The sequence below is a fragment of the Bos mutus genome, chromosome 26 (genome assembly GCF_027580195.1).
Source record: "Bos mutus isolate GX-2022 chromosome 26, NWIPB_WYAK_1.1, whole genome shotgun sequence".
NCBI classification, from domain to species: Eukaryota; Metazoa; Chordata; class Mammalia; order Artiodactyla; family Bovidae; genus Bos; species Bos mutus.
Genome location: NC_091642.1, coordinates 46,216,345 through 46,237,458, shown reverse-complemented (window position 1 = coordinate 46,237,458; position 21,114 = coordinate 46,216,345). Strand labels below are relative to the sequence as shown.

Sequence of the window (21,114 nt, the reverse complement as noted above, 5' to 3'; positions counted from 1 at the left end):
GATGGTTCATGTTTACTTGAGGGTCAGTTTTGAGCCTCTCTTTCCAAAGCCGAGTTCAGTGACCTCATTTGTGGCTGTGGTGGGAGATATTTACAGAATAGAAAGTGACAAACGATTCAAGTCATGTTCTCTGGTGCCCTGTGGGGTGACCGTGGCTGTGGCGGCTTGGAGCAGGATCTCACTTCCTCAACCAGGGATTGAACCTGGATTGCAGCACTACCCTGGTTCTTATACCCTCTGGAAAGGAATTTCAACACAGAGTTGGAAAACAGTGAAACAGGTAAAGCGTTTATTAAGAGAAATATGTGTGGATACACGGGTGGGTAGGCTCAGTAAGTCGTATTCAGGGGAAATTTAAGTCATTTATAAGGGGGTATTACCGTCTTCCAGGTCTTTGTTTTCCTCTGGCCAGTCATCTTGCTTTGACCCCATATCTGATTTGTCTCAAGGCTCTCCCTATATGCCAAGCATGCTTGTAGTCAAGATGGATCTCAGTGTGAGGGGCTCTGGGAAGTTAGCAAAACTGATAATTGCCTAGCACTCTCCTCATCTAAGGAAACTTTCTGTGCAAGTGTAATTTGGGAAGTCTCCCTGACCCCAAGGATGAGAAATATGTGACTTCCTTATCTTTTACCCAAGCAAGGCTTAGCCCCTCTTCGCCCCTGACATTACTATTACCTAACAGTGGAGGAGCCTGGTGGGCCGCAGTCCATGGGGTCGCTAAGAGTCAGACAAGACTCAGCGACTTCACTTTCACTTTTCACTTTCCTGCATTGGAGAAGGCAATGGCAACCCGCTCCAGTGTTCTTGCCTGGAGAATCTCAGGGACGGGGGAGCCTCGTGGGCTGCCGTTTATGGGGTCGCACAGAGTCAGACACGAGTGAAGCGACTTAGCAGCAGCAGCAGCAACAGTATCTACAGGAGACAAAGTATGGCTTTTCATCCTGTTCCTGTTGTCATTTCTATCTCAAAGTATAAACAGGAGGCTAGTTGTAAATGTATAACCTAGAGTCCATCTATCTCCTGCCTCAGTAAGGGCTTCTTGTTTCAGCTGGTTGTTAAGTGTTTATTGCCAAATATATAAAATGTATATATATATATATATATTTTGCTTTCCTAGTGAGTCAGTGGTAAAGAATCTGCCTGCCAATGCATGAGACATGGGTTTGATCCCTGGGTTGGGAAGATCCCTGGAGAAGGAAATGGCAACCCACTCCAATATTCTTGCCTGGGAAATCTCATGGACAGTGGGGCCTGGTGGGCTATCGTCCATGGGGTTGCAAAAGAGTCAGAGTTGGACATGACTTTGAGACTAAAACAAAAACATCATCATAGATCTATCTATCTATATGTATACAACTTATATTCTTATATTTATGTAGAATAATGATATTTATATATTTAAAATTATTCTTTTATAGTCTTTTTATTATTGTATTGATGTTAACTAATGTGCAATGTAAACTGTGTCCATTAAAATCCTATATATTCTCTTAGAGTCATAAGGAGAGTTGAAATATGAGCAATCAATTTGGACTTCAAAGTAGATGGTTTCTAAGAGGCTAGAAGTCTAATGATAAGTTAATAAACATTACTCAACATTGGCTTGAATTTGCTTAAAGTACAAAGACTTGATTGATTTGCAAAAGGAATCATTCAAATTTCATGTAGTTGTGAGGTTTCTTTTTATGTATATGAACATGTTATTATTCTTAAATAAATTGGAAGAGTTTTGGGAGACCAACATTAAAAAAAAAAAAACTTGTCACTTATTTTATTTAGAAATTTTGCAACATTAATACCCATACCATTTATTTTAAATATGAATAGAAAATGAGGCAATGATAAATTCTAGAGAAAAGGAAAAAAAAATCTAGGAAAGGAATTTCAGAGAAGTACAAAAATCAGGGGTTTCCTTTTGTTAAAACTTCTGATACACTCTGTATTAGAATTTTGATGTTACCCTAAAACAAACAAACAAGAAAATCAGACTCATTGCTATACATAGATAGTTTTAAGCCAACTATTTTTCTCTTTTCTTTTTTTTTTTTTTACTCAACAGCCCATAAATAATTGTCAGAAAGAAAAGGTTTACATTTAATTAAGACTCATAACAAGAATACTGTTTGAATTATTCTATCAATATCAGTGCTAGTCCACATTTTCACATCAAAAAATCTTTTTTTTTGCCATTTTATTTTTTTTTTTTATTATATATTTTTATTTATTTTATTTTTTTATTTTTAAACTTTACAAAATTGTATTCGTTTTGCCAAATATCTTGAGAAGGAACATTAGCTATCTTTTGTAACAAGAAACTATATTATACATATTTGTTGAACTAAAATAAATAGACTGCCAAATACTTCTCCAACAAAAATAGGTTTATTTGGGATAAGAAGTTTGGGGTCTACAACCCATGATGAGCCATATGCAAGTCCCCACAAAGCAAGGGAAGGAAGAGAGAAGGGGGGAAAAAAGAAGTTGAGAGAGTTATAGTAAATAAAGAGACCATGGCTTTTCATTGGTTGAGTTGCTGCCAGAATAGAAGAGGTGATGAGCTATGTGTGCTTGCAGACTGTGGGAATGCCCCCTTCTGGTCTCCTCACTACTTAATTGAGGTGAACTTTTTGCAGTTCTTTGGCTGACCTAAAAATTAAATGAACACAACACAGATTAACAGGAGAAAAAACAAATTTAATAATGTATGTGATGCAGTCTTATTTAAAAAAAAAATGAGACTGAAAGAAATGACCAAAGTGAGCTGTCATTTAGACAAGAAAACTACAAATTCGTGAAGAATTTGCAAAGCAAAAGGGCATGGGCTGAGAATATCAAATTAGTGAGTAAGTAATGTGGTAGTTTTACACAGCCTCCTGGCCTCTAAATTCTCTATTTCTGGTGATAATGATGCTTTCTATCCTCCTGGGACAGGGAGAGTTCTTTTCACATGGAAGATTCATGTCCTGCTTTGCTTTCAGGGACACAAATATTGTCAGAATGTCCTCCTTGCACTGCTATTTCTTAAGAAACTTTAACGTAAAATACTCAGTATGCCAATGTGACATATTATGAGGTGACATATCCTTATCTTCTTCAAAACATTTAAATTATATAGATTCGGATATAAAAATTACTTTTCAGAATAACCCTTATCCTGACCTTTCCTCATGTCTACCACACACTGATAAGTAGAATAAGTGCTAATTTTACAGCCATTGTTTCTATTTCTGCCAGTTTCTTGGGCATATTCTGGAGAGTACGACTGAAGTGGAGGAAGATAGAGGTTTAAGAACTATTTACAAAATTTTCAAGTAATAAAGGCATGTAATGATACTATTTCTGCTTATTAGTACACATAAAATTTAAGGAAATTTAGGTAAATGTCTCAAAAAATAAAAGAGAGTTTCAGAAAAGAAAGAACACACTTCTAAAGGGATTTAGACCAAGGAAAACTTATTGCTGCTATTTTCATTATTGAATAAAGAAATCCAACAGAGTCAGGTTACTAGGATGTGTTTTACAATTCTGGTTGGTGATAGTCCATCTTTCATTAGTGAAGGGAAGCAAGACACACACCTCCAAGGTCTTAGATAACTGAGTTAGGGTCAAAGACTCAGGACAACTCTAATTATTTTGCTTTTTTAAAATTTTCTTTCTCTACTGCAAATACCTGATAAAGTAATGAAAGAGTATGTTATATATATATCTCTATATATCTATATCTATGAGTGAGTCTGGTGGATGCCTGTAGTCCTTTTGTTAACTTCAAACTACTTGAATATTAAATATGTAAGTGTTAAAAGTCTCTTTATTCCAAGGCTCCTATAATATTGCCAAAAATAAATCTAAACATCAGCATTATTTATTCTTTGAACTTTTTATTTTGTATTGGGGCATAGCCAATTAAATGTGATAGTATCAGGTAAACGGTGGAGGGACTCAGCCATACATATACATGTATCCATTCTCCACTAAACTCTTCCCCTAGCCAGGCTACCACATAATATTGTACTATACAATAGCTCCTTGTTGGTTATCCATTTTCAATACATTAGTGTGTACAGGACTACCTCAAGCTCCCCAACTATCCTTTCCCCCTGGCAACATAAGTTTGTCTTCTAAGCCTGTGAGTCTCTTTCTGTTTTGTAATGTAAATAAGTTCATTTGTATCTTTTGTTGCTTTTTTTTTTTTTTTTTTGAGTTCACATATAGCGGATGTCATACAATATTTCTCCTCTGTCTTGAACATCAGCATTTTTGTCTCATATTCTTAATAAAACAGGTTTCATATAATTTTACAGTATTTGTTAGAGTTCACATTTTTCCTGGCTCCACTTCACATAACCAATATTTAACTTAATACAGTCCTAGATATAGAGCACATAGTGAATGAATTAGAAATTAGCATTTATCTCTAGTTTGATCAAACAATAGTGAGCAATTAAACTATTTTATAGCAAGAAAGACGTTCAGTTGAGTTGAAGGAATTGAAGTCTTACTTATCATTTGATGTTTAGAGGTGTTTATTGTCTGAACATTTTCATAGTTGAAATATTTGCAGTTTTATTAAATTGTGTTTTGTAAAAAAGGATGGATTATGATTGAGTTAGGTGTCTGTGAGTTATTTTTAATATAAAATTTATTTTGAAGTTCTACTAGGCATATAGATCTTATTTTTGAGTCAAACAAACACAAAAACCAGTTCTTTCTTGCAATACATTTGACGAAATTTTCTACTTATTTAATAAATAATTAATTAAAAACACTGAGGTGCTTTGATATGTCAGGTATCAGGATTCAATAAATTGTGTTATGGTCATGTGGACACAGAGGACTGGAGGCTTTAAATAAAGATTGTCACTAAGTATTCAGTGACAAGGTCAATACAACTTCCTTATGAGGCACTGACAGAAAGTTGCAGCTAGGTCAATATTCATCACACTCTGATGAATATTACTTGTGGCTCTCTTGGTTCTATGTTGTACTTATCTAATACTTTTAAATTCCTCCATGTCAGTTTTTGTGTTGGATTATTCTTTGTATCCCTCACAATTTCTTGCATAACTGCACTCACAAAAGTTGTAGAAGCTAACCAAAGGTTTTGTTGTAGGGAGGAAGCCAAATCTGACTCCAAGTAGGAACTGATTATTTGACTTGCCTTTCATTGCTTTTGTTATTATAATCATACAGAACAGTTTGCCTCACAGAATCATGCCCCTCTGGCTGACTGTTAAAGTATGTTTCTTCAGAACTCTGTCCACTTGTGGATGACAGGAAGGAAGAAATTAACACATACCCTGACTGAGGCTTGCCATTCTAGTTCAGTTCAGTTGCTCAGTTGTGTCCAACTCCTTGCAACCCCATGGGCTGCACCACAGAAGGGCTCCCTGTCCATCGCTAACTCCCAGAGCTTGCTCAAACTCATGTCCATTGAGTTGGTGATGCCATCCAACCATCTCATCCTCTCTCATCCTCTTCTCCTCCTGCCTTCAATCTTTCCCAGCATCAGGGTCTTTTCCAATGAGTCAGTTCTTCGCATCAGTAGGCCAAAGTATTGGAGTTTCACTTCAGCATCAGTCCTTCCAATGAATATCCAGGACTGATTTCCTTTAGGATAGACTGGTTGGACATCCTTGCAGTCCAAGGGACTCTCAACAGTCTTCTCCAACACCACAGTTCAAAAGCATCAATTCTTCAGTGCTCACCTTCCTCTATAGTCCAACTCTCACATCGATGCATGACTACAGGAAAAACTATAGCTTTGCCTAGACAAATCTTTGTTTGCAAAGCAATGTCTCTGCTTTTTAATATACTGTCTAGGTTGGTCATAACTTTTCTTCCAAGGAGTAAGCGTCTTTTAATTTCATGGCTGCAGTCACCATCTGCAGTGACTTTGGAGCCAAAGAAAATAAAGTCTGGCACTTTTCCACTGTTTCCCCATCTATTTGCCATGAAGTGACGGGACCGGATGCCATGATCTTAGTTTTCTGAATGTTGAACTTTAAGCCACCTTTTTCACTCTCCTCTTTCGCTTTCATCAAGAGGCTTCTTCACTTTCTGCCATAAAGGTGGTGTCATCTGCATATCTGAGGTTATTGATATTTCGCCCAGCAATCTTGATTCCAGTTTGTGCTTCATCCAGCCCTAACCCTAACCCTAATTTTTTTTGGATGTACTCTGCATATAAGTTAAATAAGCAGTGTGATAATATACAGTCTTTCCGTATTTGGAACCAGTCTGTTGTTCCACGTCCAGTCCTAACTGTTGCTTCTTGACCTTCAGATTTCTTGACCATACAGATTTCCCAGGAGGCAGGTCAGGTGGTCTGGTATTCCTATCTCTTTAAGAATTTTCCACAATTTGTTATGCTCCACACAGTCAAAGGCTTTGGCATAGTCAATAAGGCAGATGTAGATAATTTTCTGGAGCTCTCTTGCTTTTTCAATGATCCAACGGATGTTGACAATTTTTGTCTCTGGTTCCACTGCCTTTTCTAAATCCAGCTTGGACATCTGGAAGTTCACGGTTCATGTACTGTTGAAGCCTGGCTTGGAGAATTTTGAGCATTACTTTACTAGTATTTGAGATGTGTGCAATTATGCAGTAAGTAGTCTGAGCATTCCTTAGCATTGCCTTTCTTTGGGATTGGAATGAAAACTGACCTTTTCCTGTGGCCACTGCTGAGTTTTCCAAATTTGCTGGCATATTGAGTGTAGCACTTTCACAGAATCATCTTTTAGGATTTAATATAGCTCAACTGGAATTCCATCACCTCCACTAGCTTTATTCATAGTGATGCTTTCTAAGGCCCACTTGACTTCACATTCCAGGATGTCTGGCTCTAGGTGAGTGATCACACCATCATGGTTATCTGGATCATGAAGATCTTTTTTGTGTAGTTCTGTGTATTCTTGCCACCTCTTAATATCTTCTGCTTCTGTTAGGTCCGTACCATTTCTGTCCTTTATTGTGCCCATCGTTGCATGAAATGTTCCCTTGGTATCTCTAATTATCTTGAACAGATCTGTAGTCTTTCCCATTGTATTGTTTTCCCCTATTTCTTTGCATTGATCACTGAGGAAGGCTTTCTTATCTTTCCTTGCTATTCTTTGGAACTCTGCATTCAAATGCATATATCTTTCCTTTCCTCCTTTGCCTTTTGCTTCTGTTCTCTTCACAGCTATTTGTAAGACCTCCTCAGACAATTATTTTGCCTTTTTGCATTTCATTTTCTTGGGGATGGTCTTGATCCCTGTCTCCTAGACAAAGTCACAAACCTCCATACATAGTTCTTCTGGCACTCTGTCTATCAGATCTAATCCCTTGAATCTATTAGTCACTTCCACTGTATAATCATAAGGGATTTGATTTAGGTCACACCTGAATGGTCTAGTGGTTTTCCCTACTTTCTTCAATTTAAGTCTGAATTTGGCAATAAGGAATTCATGGTCTGTGCCAAAGTCATTCTAGGAGATGTTTTGCAAGATTAATGGCCTTTTTACTTTGCTTCCTCACCTCCCCTCATCTCTAACCTATAAAAAAACCTGGCATCCAGACCCCAATAAGATGGTTATTTTTAGGCCCTCGCCTGCCATCTTCTCAGTCTGCTGGCACTCCGATTAAAGTCTCTTCCTTGCCTCATACCCTCGTCTCAGATTCACTGGCCTGGAGTGTAGGGAGCAGATCGAGCTTGGACCTGGTAACAGTTTCATATAATTAAATGTTGAGTGTTAGCAACTTTATAAGTGATATGTGAAATAATGTGCACTGAGAAAATACAAGTTAGACAGTCAAACTTGATTAACTCTTAAAGGAGATGCATCCTTGATTGCCAGTTACAGACACAGTTTCCTAAACTAGTGATATTTTTAAATGTTTAAACTTTTAAAGTATTATCTTATTTTTAAAATGATAGAAAGGAATAAGGAAGGAAAATAGAATAGAAGGAAGGATTTGAGGGGGGTAGTTTTTAATACATATTGGATTTACACATAGCAATGAATGAAAATATAAACTTAATAAAATCACACAAAATATTTATGGAAATAATTATGCTTTATTTATATGCTCCCAATTTACAATGCTATTTCCTTTATTCAGAAGAGTCACAAAAAGCAAGCATTTTACTAGAAGAGCAAAATATTCCTTTCTTTTTAGCTTTTATTATAATTGTTGGGGGCTTTGTTTAAGACAATATTTCATGATCAAATTCTGAACTGTGAAAAGAAAATTATGGATTAAAAGCACCTTCCCAAGACTTGCAAGTTAGGAATGTGCACAAGGCCTATTTTCATATCTCTATTTATTTGTATTTATTGGTGACAAATTCTGGAAAATGTCTATCTATATATTAATCAAGTTGGTAGTTTTTCTTAGTGTATTTCACCTGTAGTAGTGAAAAGGAGCAGAAGGTGTCAGCATAAAATGTGTCTTTTTAGCATATATACAAAATATTAATCAGTCAATCTAAGAAAGTTATGGAAAATTTTATTTACCAAAGTGAGGATTATAACCCAGGGACAGCTTCTCAGAGGAGCTATTCTGCCCATCAGAGGTCAAAGCACAGTTACATGTAAGTTTCTGGGACAAAGGGCTATATAATAAATGATATATTATAGACAATTTACACAATCTACATGTACAAAGGGTAATTGACCATTGATCCTCATGACTTCTTACATGATTAAAAAGGAGGGTCATCTCCTAAGGAGTTGTGACCCTTGATGAGATTAGAAAGAATACTAATTCCTAAGGAGGTATGGTTAACCTACATGTACAGTACACACTGAAGGGGAAGACATTTTCTCATTTGCCTAAATTATTAATTTTATTTCAGCACGCATAAGAATTATTTTGGGCTGAGTAATAAACAAAAAACACAGCAGGCAGAAAAGAAGCTCTAAAAACTAATAGAAGAATTTTCATTTACAAGTAAAAACTCCAATTTTAAAGGGTGTCTTTCTATCTGTACCAAGAAGGCAAGGATGATTCTAAATCTCTAGAAACTTATCAGTGGAGAAGGCTTGCATTTAAATCTGTATAACAAACATACAGAAGAGTCTGAAATGCAGTATATGGGTGCTATCTTAAAAACTTCAGAAATTTCTCAATTCCTTTCCAAGGCAAACCTTTCAACATCAGAGTAATCCAAGTCTATGTGCCAACCACTAATGTCTAAGAAGCTGAAGTCAAACAGTTCGTGACAACCTCCCAGAATTTCTAGAGCTTACACTAGAAAAAGATGTCCTTTTCATCATAGGGGAATGGAATTCAAAACTGCTGAAATCAAGCAATACCTGGAATGACATGCAAATTTGGCCTTGGGGTACTGAATGAAGCAGGTCAAAGGCTAACATAGTTTTGACAAGAGAACACACTGGTCATAGCAAATACCCTCTTCCAAAAACACAAGAGACAACTCCATACATAGACATCATCAGATGGTTAATACCAAAATCAGACTGATTATATTCTTTGCAGCCAAAGATGAAGAAGCTCTATACAGTCAGCAAAAATAAGACCAGAAGCTCTATACAGTCAGCAAAAATAAGACCAGGAGCTGGCTGTGGCTCAGAACATGAACTCTTTATTGTAAAATTCAGACTTAAATTGAAGAAAGTAGGGGAACCACTGGGCCATTCAGGTATAAGATACATCAAATCTCTTATGATTATACAGTGGAAGTGACAAATAGATTCAAAGGATTAGATCTGATAGACAGAGTATCTGAAGAACTATGGACAGAGATTCATAACATTGTAACAAGAGGTAGTGACCAAAACTATCCCAAAGAAAAGGAAATTCAAGAAGACAAAGTAATTGTCTGAGGGGGCCTTACAAAAAGTTGAGAAAAGAAGGGAAGCAAAAGGCGAAGGAGAAAAAGAAAGATACACCCATATGAATGCAGAGTTCCAAAGAATAGCAAGGAGAGATATGGAAGGCCTTTTTCAATGAACAATGCAAAGAATAGAGGAAAACAATAAAATTGAAAAGATTAGAGATCTATTCAAGAAAATTGGAGATATCAAGGGAACATTTCATGAAAATTTAGACACAATAAAGGGCAAAAATGGCAAGGACCTAACAAAAACAGAAGAGATTAAAAAGAGATGCAAGAATACACAGAACTGTACAAAAAAGGTGCTAATGCCCAGGATAATCACAATGGTGTGGTCACTCACCTAGAGCCAGACATCCTGGAGCATGAAGTCAGGATAATCACAATGGTGTGGTCACTCACCTAGAGCCAGACATCCTGGAGCATGAAGTCAGGATAATCACAATGGTGTGGTCACTCACCTAGAGCCAGACATCCTGGAGCATGAAGTCAGGATAATCACAATGGTGTGGTCACTCACCTAGAGCCAGACATCCTGGAGCATGAAGTCAGGATAATCACAATGGTGTGGTCACTCACCTAGAGCCAGACATCCTGGAGCATGAAGTCAGGATAATCACAATGGTGTGGTCACTCACCTAGAGCCAGACATCCTGGAGCATGAAGTCCAGTGGACCTGATGAAGCATTGTTCTGAATAAAGCTAGTGGAGGTGATGGAATTCCAGCTGAGCTATTTAAAATCCTAAAAGATGATGCTGTGAAAGTGCTGCACCCAATATGCCAGCAAATTTGGGAAATTCATCAGTGACCACAGGACTAGAAAAGGTCAGTTTTCATTCCAATCCCAAAGAAGGGCAGTGCCAAAGAATGTTCAAACTACCTCACAGTTACACTCATTTCACAAGCCAGCAGGCTAATGCTTCAAGCTAGGCTTCAACCGAACATGAACGGAGAACTTCCAGATGTTCAAGCTGGATTTAGAAAAGGCAGAGGAACCAGAGATCAAATTGCCAACATTCACTGGATCATAAAGAAAGCAAAGAAATTCCAGAAGAATATCTACTTATTCTCCATTGACTACACTAAAGCCTTTTACTGTGTAGATCACAACAAACTGTAGAGAATTTTTAAAGAGATGGGAATACCAGACCACCTTGCCTGCCTCCTGACAAGAAGCAACAGTGAGAACTGGACATGAAAAAATGGACAGATTCAAAATTGGGAAAGCAGTATATCAAGGCTGTATATTGTCACCCTGCTCATTTAACTTGCAAGCAGAGTACATCATGTGAAATACCAGGCTGGATGAATCAAAAGCTGGAATCAAGATTGCTAGGAAAAATATCAAAACCCTCAGATAGGCAGATGATACCACTCTAATGGCAGAAAATGAAGAGGAACTAAAGAGTCTCTTAAAAGTGAAAGATGAGAGTGAAAAAGCTGACTTAAAACTCACCATTCAAAGAAGTAAGATCATGGCATCCAGTTCCATAACTTCATGGCAAATAGAAGGGGAAGTAGTAGAAGCAGTGACAGATTTTATTTTCTTAGTTTCCAAAATCACCAGGACCTGTGACTGCAGCCATGAAATTGAAAGATGCTTGCTCTTTGCCTTGACAGATATAGTAAATCTTGACAATATTAAGAACAGAGACATCATTTTGCCAGCAAAGATCCTTTTAATCAAATCTGTTTTTTCCATAGTTATGTATGGATGTAAAAGTTGGATCATAAAAGAGGCTGAGTGCTGAAACACTGATGTTTTTGAATTGTTCTGGAGAAGACTCTCAAGAGTCCCATGGCTTGCAAAGAGTTCAAACTGAAACAGGAGGGAAGGGGACAGGGTACAACATTTGAAAGAATTTCATATCCCAAGACAAAGCATAAATTGATTAGAATCAAATGGGTCCAAGATGGCATACAAGTCACCTTCAACTAGACCTTGATCTTCAATCAGCAAGCTAAATGACATATCCAGAGGAGCCATGACAGGTCAAGGCACCAAAAGACCAAAATACAGGTGGTGGCCCAATTTTCTCTACCCTTTCCCCCAAATGGTTGGAATAATCTTCCCACTCATTAGCCTATGAAATTACCCAGTTCTTAAAAACTAACTATGCCATATCTCAAAGCAGCTGCATTCACCCCATGTAATGGCCCACACTCTGTCTATGGAGTGTGCTTCTTTCTGAATAAATCCACTTCTTACCTACCCCTTTGTTTCTGTTTCTATGATGAAACATCAAGAACCTAAGCTTCACTAGGTCCTGAAACCAGGTCTGTGATCTCAGTTGGAAGACTGTGGGTATTGTCTGAGTTGAAGTCCAAGCCACGGGGGTTTGAGTACCAAACTAGGTTTTGGTTAGATTTGAGTCCTGGCTCATGGGTTCAAGTCCCAAACTGAGGTAAACAGTTTCAAAACCAGTCAGTCCTAAAGGAAATTAACTCTTAACATTCATTGGAAGGACTGATGCTGAAGCTGAAACACCAACACTGTGGACACCGGATGCGAAGAGCTAACTCATTTGAAAAGACCCTGATGCTGGGAAAGATTGAAGGTGGGAGGAGAAGGGGATGGCAGAGGATGAGATGGTTGGATGGAATCACCAACCCAATGGACATGAGTTTGAGTAAACTCTGGGAGTTGGTGATGGACAGGGAAGCTTGGTGAGCTGCAGTCCATGGGGTCACAAAGAGTCAGACATGACTGAGCAACTGAATTGAACTGAACTGATTGGGTAATCGAAAAAGTAAGAGAGTTCCAGAAAAACTACACCAAAGACTTTGACTGTGTGGATTGAAACAAACTGTGGAAAATTCTTAAAGAAATGTGAATGTCCGACCACCTGACCTGTCTCCTGAGAAATCTGTATGGTCAAGAAATCTGCAGGTCAAGAAGCAACAGTTAGAACTGGACATGGAACAACAGACTGGTTACAAATAGGGAAAGGAGTATGTCAAGGCTATATATTGTCACCTTGCTTATTTAGCTTATGTGCAGAGTACATCATGTGAAATGCCGGGCTGGATAAAGCACAGGCTGGAATCAAGATTGCTGGGCGAAATATCAATAACCTCAGATATACAGATGACACCACCTTATAGCAGAAAGTGAAGAAGAACTAAAAAGCCTCTTGATGAAAGTGAAAGAGGAGAGTGAAAAAGTTGACTTAAAACTCAACATTCAGAAAACTAAGGTCATGACATCCAGTCCCATCACCTCATGGCAAATAGATGGGGAAACAACGGAAACACTGACATACTTTATTCTCCTGGGCTCCAAAATCATTGCAGGTGGTGACTGAAGCTATGAAATTAAAAGATGCTTGTTGCTTGGAAGAAAAGCTATGACTGACCTAGACAGCATATTAAAAAGCAGAGATATTACTTTGCCATGACTGAACTTAATTGAACTGATTGGCTTAAGATTAATGATCACCAGTTGTTTTTCCCCCAAGCATATGGAATATAATTTAATTACTGCCCATTCCTGGATCTGAGTGCTAATAATCTATCAGACTAAAGACATATTCCAGGAATTTAGGACAATGGACCAGGATATTTACTGAAAACAAGACTGAGGTCTCAGAGTTCTATACTGACTGCCTAGTAATTTCTACCTCAAAACCTAGACAGCATATTAAAAGCAAAGATATTACTTTGCTAGCAAAGGTCCATATATTCAAAGCTATGGCTTTTCCAGTAGTCATGTATGGATTGTGAGAGTTGGACCATAAAGAAAGCTGAGCACTGAAGAATTGATGCTTTTGAACTGTGGTGTTGAAGAGGACTCTTGAGAGTCCTTTTGACTATAAGGAGATCAAATCAGTCAGTCCTAAAGGAAATCAACCCTGAATGTTCATTGGAAGGACTGATGCTGAAGCTGAAGCTCCAATACTTTGGCCACCTGATGTGAAGGGTTAACTCATTAGACAAGACTCTGATGCTTGCAAAGATTGAAGGCAAGAAAAGAAGGGGATGACAGAGGATGCGATGGTTGGATGGCATCACTGACTCAATGGACATGAGTTTGAGCAAGCTCTGGGAAGCCTGGCGTGCTGCAGTCCATGGGGTTGCAATGAGTTGGACATGACTGAGTGACTGAACTGAACTGAACTATAGCAGTTTATATCTTTACCAGTATTGATCTATTCATTTTTGATTGGCTCACGTCCCTGATGAATGTAATTTCTGACCAATTAGTTTGAAAGTCCCTATTTCCAGTCTATAATTTTTATGGCTTTTTTTTTAATCCCCCTGTGCTTGGGTTTTCACAGACACTGAGTTATCATCCCACAACCCTTTCTCATGACTGCAGGCCATCTTTCAAAGACCAAATAGGGACCAGATGTATGGGCTAAAAGTTAACGGTCCACCTTGTGTTTTCTGTCTTGACAAGTTGGTCAACAATTTACTGAATGTTTTGTCTTGCGTCTGGATGTCTTATGACCTGCCAGACCAAGGACACATTCCTCTAAAAGTCAGGAAATTGGAACAAAGGGTATAGCTTTAGGTTAATGGAGAGAGATGTTTGTATGAGAGAAAAAGTTGGAATTAAAAAAGAACTGGAGTCTCATCCCTACAATGACAGCCTTGCAATTTCTTAGTCAGTTTTCAGTGGCTCAGTTATGTTTGACTCTTTTCAACCCCATGGACTGCAGCACACCAGCCTTCCCTGTCTATCACCAAGTCCTGGAGCTTGCTGAAACTCATGTCTGTTGAGTTGATGATGCCATCCAACCATCTCATCCTCTTTCATGTCCTTCTTCTCCTTCCTTCAATCTTTCCCAGCATCAGGGTCTTTTCCAATGAGTCAGTTCTTCACATCAGGTGGCATAAGTATTAGATATCTACCTCCCCACAATAATTGAGTCTGTACTCTAGAGCCTGGGGACCTCAACTACTGAGACCACATGCAGCAACTACTGAAGCCTGAGTGCCCTAGAGCCCATGCTCCACAACTAGAGAAACCACCACAGTGAGAAGGCCACACACTACAACTGGAGAGTAGCTCCCACTTTCCACAACTAGAGAAAGCCCCCTATCTGCGAGGAAGACCCATCACAGCCATAAATAAATAAATAAATAAATAAATTATATATATATATATATATATATATATATATATATATATAGAAAACCCCAAACAGATTAACAAGTGAAAAGAATAAGGTATTGTTATATGTGTAAGAAAGCAAGCAAATGAAGTTGCTTCCTAAGCAGCTAAAGAATGAGTAGGTTTCTAGGGAATAAGCAGGAGGTAAAGAAAGCTTGTGATGATGTTTGTTTATGTAGATTCTAGTGTTTTTCTTCTCTTTGTTTCTTTTCTCATGGCTATAAAACTCCCCCAGAGAACACTTTCATGACAGCTTCACTTGCAAATGTTTCTGCTTTTAATAAATTAAGGGAAACTCTAAAAAGGCTTCTTTCTGTGTATGATCAATCTCTAATGTCTTTAATTTAATTTAAAATAATTTGTAAATAATAATTTGATAAATTAAACATCAAAGAATACAAGAGTTTTTACCAAACTCATGTTCTGCTGCTTGCCACTTGAAAGGTAATGCTCAAGAGACAGTTGTTCCTAGGAAAAGAAAGGTTGCTTTATTCAGGAGTCAGGAAAGCTGGAAGAAGACAGAGTTGTATCCAGGAACAAATAGTAAATATTCTGCTCTATCATGAAACCTTTTAAAGGGAGAAAGGGGAAACTTATCACAGATAATCACTTGGGGTAGGAATCAGAGTCTTTGTTATTGTCCACTCTCTGCAGTCTTCTTTCTGATTGACTGGTGTTGAGATAACAGGATTATATTCTAGGAATCTTTTACTCACCTGAAGTTACAATTCTCAACCTGGTGGGGCCTTGGTTCCTGGAGAAGAACTCAAAGATATTGTTATACATATTACTTGAGGGGGAACCAGGTTTTACTTTATCACGGCACTATTACAAATAGCTGTGAAAAGAAGAGAAGCAAAAAGCAAAGGAGAAAAGGAAAGATATAAGCATCTGAATGCAGAGTTCCAAAGAATAGCAAGAAGAGATAAGAAAGCCTTCTTCAGTGATCAATGCTAAGAAATAGAGGAAAACAACAGAATGGGAAAGATTAGGGATCTCTTCAAGAAAACCAGAGATACCAAAGGAACATTTCATGCAAAGATAAGCTCGATAAAGGACAGAAATGGTATGGACCTAACAGAAGCAGAAGATATTAAGAATAGATGGCCAGAATACACAGAAGAACTGTACAAAAAAGATCTCCATGACCCAGATAATCACAATGGTGTGATCACTGACCTAGAGCCAGACATCCTGGAATGTGAAGTCAAGCAGGCCTTAGAAAGCATCACTACAAACAAAGCTAGTGGAGGTGATGGAATTCCAGTTGAAGTATTCCAAATCCTGAAAGATGATGCTGTGAAAGTGCTGCACCCAATATGGCAGCAAATTTGGAAAACTCAGCAGTGGCCACAGGACTGGAAGAGGTCAGTTTTCATTCCAATCCCAAAGAAAGGCAATTCCAAAGAATGCTCAAACTACCTCACAATTGCACTCATCTCACATGCTAGTAAAGTAATGCTCAAAATTCTCCAAGCCAGGCTTCAGCAATATGTGAACTGTGAACTTCCTGATGTTCAAGCTGGTTTTAGAAAAGGCTGATGAACCAGAGATCAAATTGCCAACATCCGCTGGATCATAGAGAGTTCCAGAAAAGCATCTATTTCTGCTTTATTGACTATGCCAAAGCCTTGGACCGTGTGGATCATAATAAACTGTGGAAAATTCTGAAAGAGATGGGAATACCAGACCACCTGATCTGTCTCTTGAGAAATTTGTATGCAGGTCAGGAAGCAACACTTAGAACTGGACATGGAACAACAGACTGGTTCCGAATAGGAAAAGGAGTTTGTCAAGGCTGTATATGTCACCCTGTTTATTTAACTTATATGCAGAGTGCATCATGAGAAATGCTGGACTGGAAGAAACACAAACTGGAATCAAGATTGCTGGGAGAAATGTCAATAACCTCAGATATGCAGATGACACCACCCTTATGGCAGAAAGTGAAGAAGAACTCAAAAGCCTCTTGATGAAAGTGAAAGCGGAGAGTGAAAAAGTTGGCTTAAAGCTCAACATTCAGAAACGAAGATCATGGCATCTGGTCCCACCACATCATGGGAAATAGATGGGGAAACAGTGGAAATAGTGTCAGACTTTATTTTTCTGGGCTCCAAAATCACTACAGATGGTGATTGCAGCCATGAAATTAAAAGATGCTTACTCCTTGGAAGGAAAGTTATGACCAACCTAGATAGCATATTGAAAAGCAGAGACATTACTTTGCCAACAAAGGTTCGTCTAGTCAAGGCTATGGTTTTTCCCGTGGTCATGTACGGATGTGAGAGTTGGACTGTGAAGAAGACTGAGCGCTGAAGAATTGATGCTTTTGAACTGTGGTGTTGGAGAATACTCTTGAGAGTCCCTTGGACTGCAAGGAGATCCAATCAGTCCATTCTCAAGGAGATCAGCCCTGGGATTTCTTTGGAAGGAATGATGCTAAAGCTGAAACTCCAGTACTTTGGCCACCTCATGGGAAGTGTTGACTCATTGGAAAAGACTCTGATGCTGGGAGGGATTGGGGGCAAGAGGAGAAGGGGACGACAGAGGATGAGATGGCTGGATGGCATCACTGACTCGATGGACGTGAGTCTCAATGAACTCCGGGAGTTGGTGATGGACAGGGAGGTCTCGCGTGCTGTGATTCATGGGGTCGCAAAGAGTCGGACATGACTGAGCGACTGATCTGATCTGATCTGATTATTTCTTGATTGCACTTCCTTTGTTTCTGCATTCCCTCACTCTTCTAATTAGCAATTGTTTGAATCTCCCTTTGGAAATCAGGGAAGGTCAAAGAAGCTGAATGAAATCTATTTCCTACAAATAAGAAATGGGGAACACGAACAGGATTTGTACCTGGTAGGGCCCCACAAGGTTCTAATTGATTTCAGAGTCATAAAGTTATTGCATTCAAGAAAGGTTGCCCTTGCAAAATTGCATCAATAGAGCTTCTGCTTCCCAAGATCTTACCAAAGAACACTTTGCAACCCATAAGAATGGGAAAAACAAAACAGACAATAAAATAAAATAAAATCTGTGTTCTCTGGCAATATTGTGGTTAGTGGAAAAGAGGAAAAATGGAAATGTAATTCCCATTACTGATACAAGGATACTCTTCTCAGAAATTATAGTTTTTTAGAGTCTCAAAGAATGAAGAAATGAAACAATTGTCATTTATAAACTTGGAAACAAGTTATTTTAGTGATGCCAGAAGGCTACATGAAGAGAAGGAAGGTTCTCAAAATATTATATTTTGTGACAGGAAACATACAAATACATGTTATGAGAAACATACAAATACATTTTTCCAATGAGAGTATAGCAGATCTGATGGGTCTTCTTTCCTTCCTTTTATTCACCTCTTCATTTAATTTTTCTTCTTCTTCTTCTTCTTCCCTCTCTCTCCCCCTCCCCTGCCTTTTTTAAAATAAGCAACATTTATTTCATAAACTTAAATTTCTTGAAGCATCATGAATAAAATAAAATAAAACACTGGGGTGGGGACAGGAGTGAAGGAATTGAGAGTCATCTTGATTGTTAACTTGTTTGTTAACTGCCTTCTCAAAAGAAAAGTAAACATTTATATATCTTCATGATGGGAGATGGTTTCATGACTTGGAGAAAACCTTCATGGAAGTTAGGCTCCTACCCTCCTATAGGGACTGGGAGATATTAATAGAAGCTCTATTTTCCTTGATTATTACATTTCAAAGGGATAATTCTTAGATCCTGGAGACAGAGTCCTGGGTATAAAACTGGTAAAAGTTTGAGCTAGAAGAAGGTTGAGACCTCAAAGGGGCAGAGAAAGTATTTACACATGCAAGTTTTCTAAAGTAAATGCTCTAAGAAAAGGGAGGTCAGATGCCTACAGTCGGGAAGAAATGTGTCTATGGTGTAACCAAGCTGGAGGGAACATTGAGTACATCTTATGATCTTTTTCTTTTCTCCCTCTCTCACAGGACCGTGCACAAAACCTAAATGAACGGCGAACCACCACCACCACCCTCACAGTGGACATTCTGGATGGAGATGACCTGGGTCCAATGTTTCTTCCATGTGTCCTCGTGCCAAACACTCGTGACTGTCGCCCACTCACCTATCAAGCTGCCATACCTGAGCTGAGAACTCCAGTAAGCATATTCTCATCTTTTCCTCTTCACTTCTACCTCTGTGACCCCCAATGAGATCCTGTTCAAATATTTTGAACACATATGTGGTGAAAATAGTATGCTTTTCTAAATAGATATGGAAAATAGTTTATGTCCAAAACCATTTTGAGACAGTATGGGTAAATTTGTATTCATAATGTCTAATTATATCATTGAAGGAATGTCATGAAGTAGCATGGCAGAAGATGAAATGGTTAGATAGCATCACCAACTTAATGGACATGAATTTGTGCAAACTTCAGGAAACAGTGAAGGACGTGGAAGCCTAGTGTCCATGGGGTCACAAATAGTCAGACACAATTGAGCGAGTGAACAACAACCTGAAGTAGCAGCCCATTTGACTCTGCTTTTTTTTTTTCCCCATGTATGCTAAGTCGCTTCAGTCATGTCCGACTCTGTGCGACCCCATAGACGGCAGCCCACCAGGCTCCCCCATCCCTGGGATTCTCCAGGCAAGAACACTGGAGTGGGTTGCCATTTCCTTCTCCAATGCATGAAAGTGAAAAGTGAAAATGAAGTCGCTCAGTCGTATCCGACTCTTAGTGACCCCATGGACTGCAGCCCACCAGGCTCCTCCATCCATGGGATTTTCCAGGCAAGAGTACTGGAGTGGAGTGCCATTGCCTTCTCGGTACCCATGTATAAAGCATAACAATGATCAGTTGACATCATATACTTGGAAACTCCCAGAAATAATCCCAGCATTTTCTTAAATTCACTTGTCAACATTCAGCCCTAAGTCAGAGGACACATATATTAACAGGAGCCCTTTTGTCTTTTAAAATCCTGATATATTATTGGATATTATGCTTGGCTGTTTGGAGGGGGGAGCTAATGAATCCTGAATGTAAATATTCATTCATTAAAGACATATTTTAAAGAAACAAAAATTAAGTCATGTGTACATATTTTCTACATTCATTTCTTAATTTTTTAAAAAATATTCAAATAAATCTATAAATTGCTGTTAGCCTAAAATTCACACCATAGACCTGCCTGGGTGATAAATATACATATCTAAGAATAAAAATATAAGGCTAATAGATATTCTGTGTGTGTACACGTGTGTGCTCAGTCATGTCCCACTCTTTGGGACCCCACAAACTGTAGCCTGCCAGGCTCCTCTGTCCATAGAATTCTCTAGTCAGGAATACTGAAGTGGGTTGCCATTTCCTACTCCATAGGATCTTCCCAACCCAGGGATTGAACCTTTGTCTCTTGTGTCTCCTGCCTTGGCAGACAGATTTTTTACCACTGTGCCACCTGGTAAGCCCAATAGATATCCTGCTTAGGCTAAAATATCAGTTTCTTCCTTAAATGTAAAAAAAAGAAAAAAAAAAATCTCTTTTAGAGCAGTCAAATTCCTAGGAGTCAACTATTTGATTTGTTTTTGCTGTTCCTATGAAAAGCATTTAGGCTTCTGGGTTAGTAATATGGCTAGTGATGTCAGAATTTGTTGCGAGATATTTGATTTTATTTCTGACATCTGAGAACTGCAGTTTGGAGAATCCTCTCTGTGTTTGAACTTTTTTTTCTTTTTTTTTTTTTTTTAATTTTTCAGCACTTTATTATTATTTTTTTTATTTGATAAATTTAACACCTTTTATTGCCATACCTCATTTTACTGTGCTTTGCTTTAGTGAGCTTTATAGATACATGTTTTTTTTTTTTTGTTAATTTTCTGTTTAGTTGATCTATCCATAAGTGTGAGTGGGGTATTAAAGTCTCCCACTATTATTGTGTTATTGTTAATTTCTCCTTTCATACTTGTTAGGATTTGTCTTACATACTGCGGTGCTCCCATGTTGGGTGGATATATATTTATAATTGTTATATCTTCTTCTTGGATTGATCCTTTGAGCATTATGTAGTGACCTTCTTTGTCTCTTTTCACAGCCTTTGTTTTAAAGTCTTGGTCCCAATTTGCATGGAAAATCTTTTTCCAGCCCTTCACTTTCAGTCTGTATGTGTCCCCTGTTTTGAGGTG

The 21,114-nt window shown here is 38.3% G+C and overlaps 1 protein-coding gene across 1 annotated transcript in view; it reads left to right on the top strand.

Annotated features, from left to right (window-relative positions):
- The window catches only part of PCDH15 (protocadherin related 15), a 1,047,422-nt gene that overhangs the window by 550,602 nt on the left and 475,706 nt on the right, over positions 1 to 21,114 (top strand). Inside the window, exon 8 of the mRNA XM_070363570.1 lies at positions 18,918 to 19,088. Coding sequence (XP_070219671.1) covers positions 18,918 to 19,088 — 171 coding nt within the window. The remainder of the gene's footprint in view (positions 1 to 18,917; positions 19,089 to 21,114) is intronic.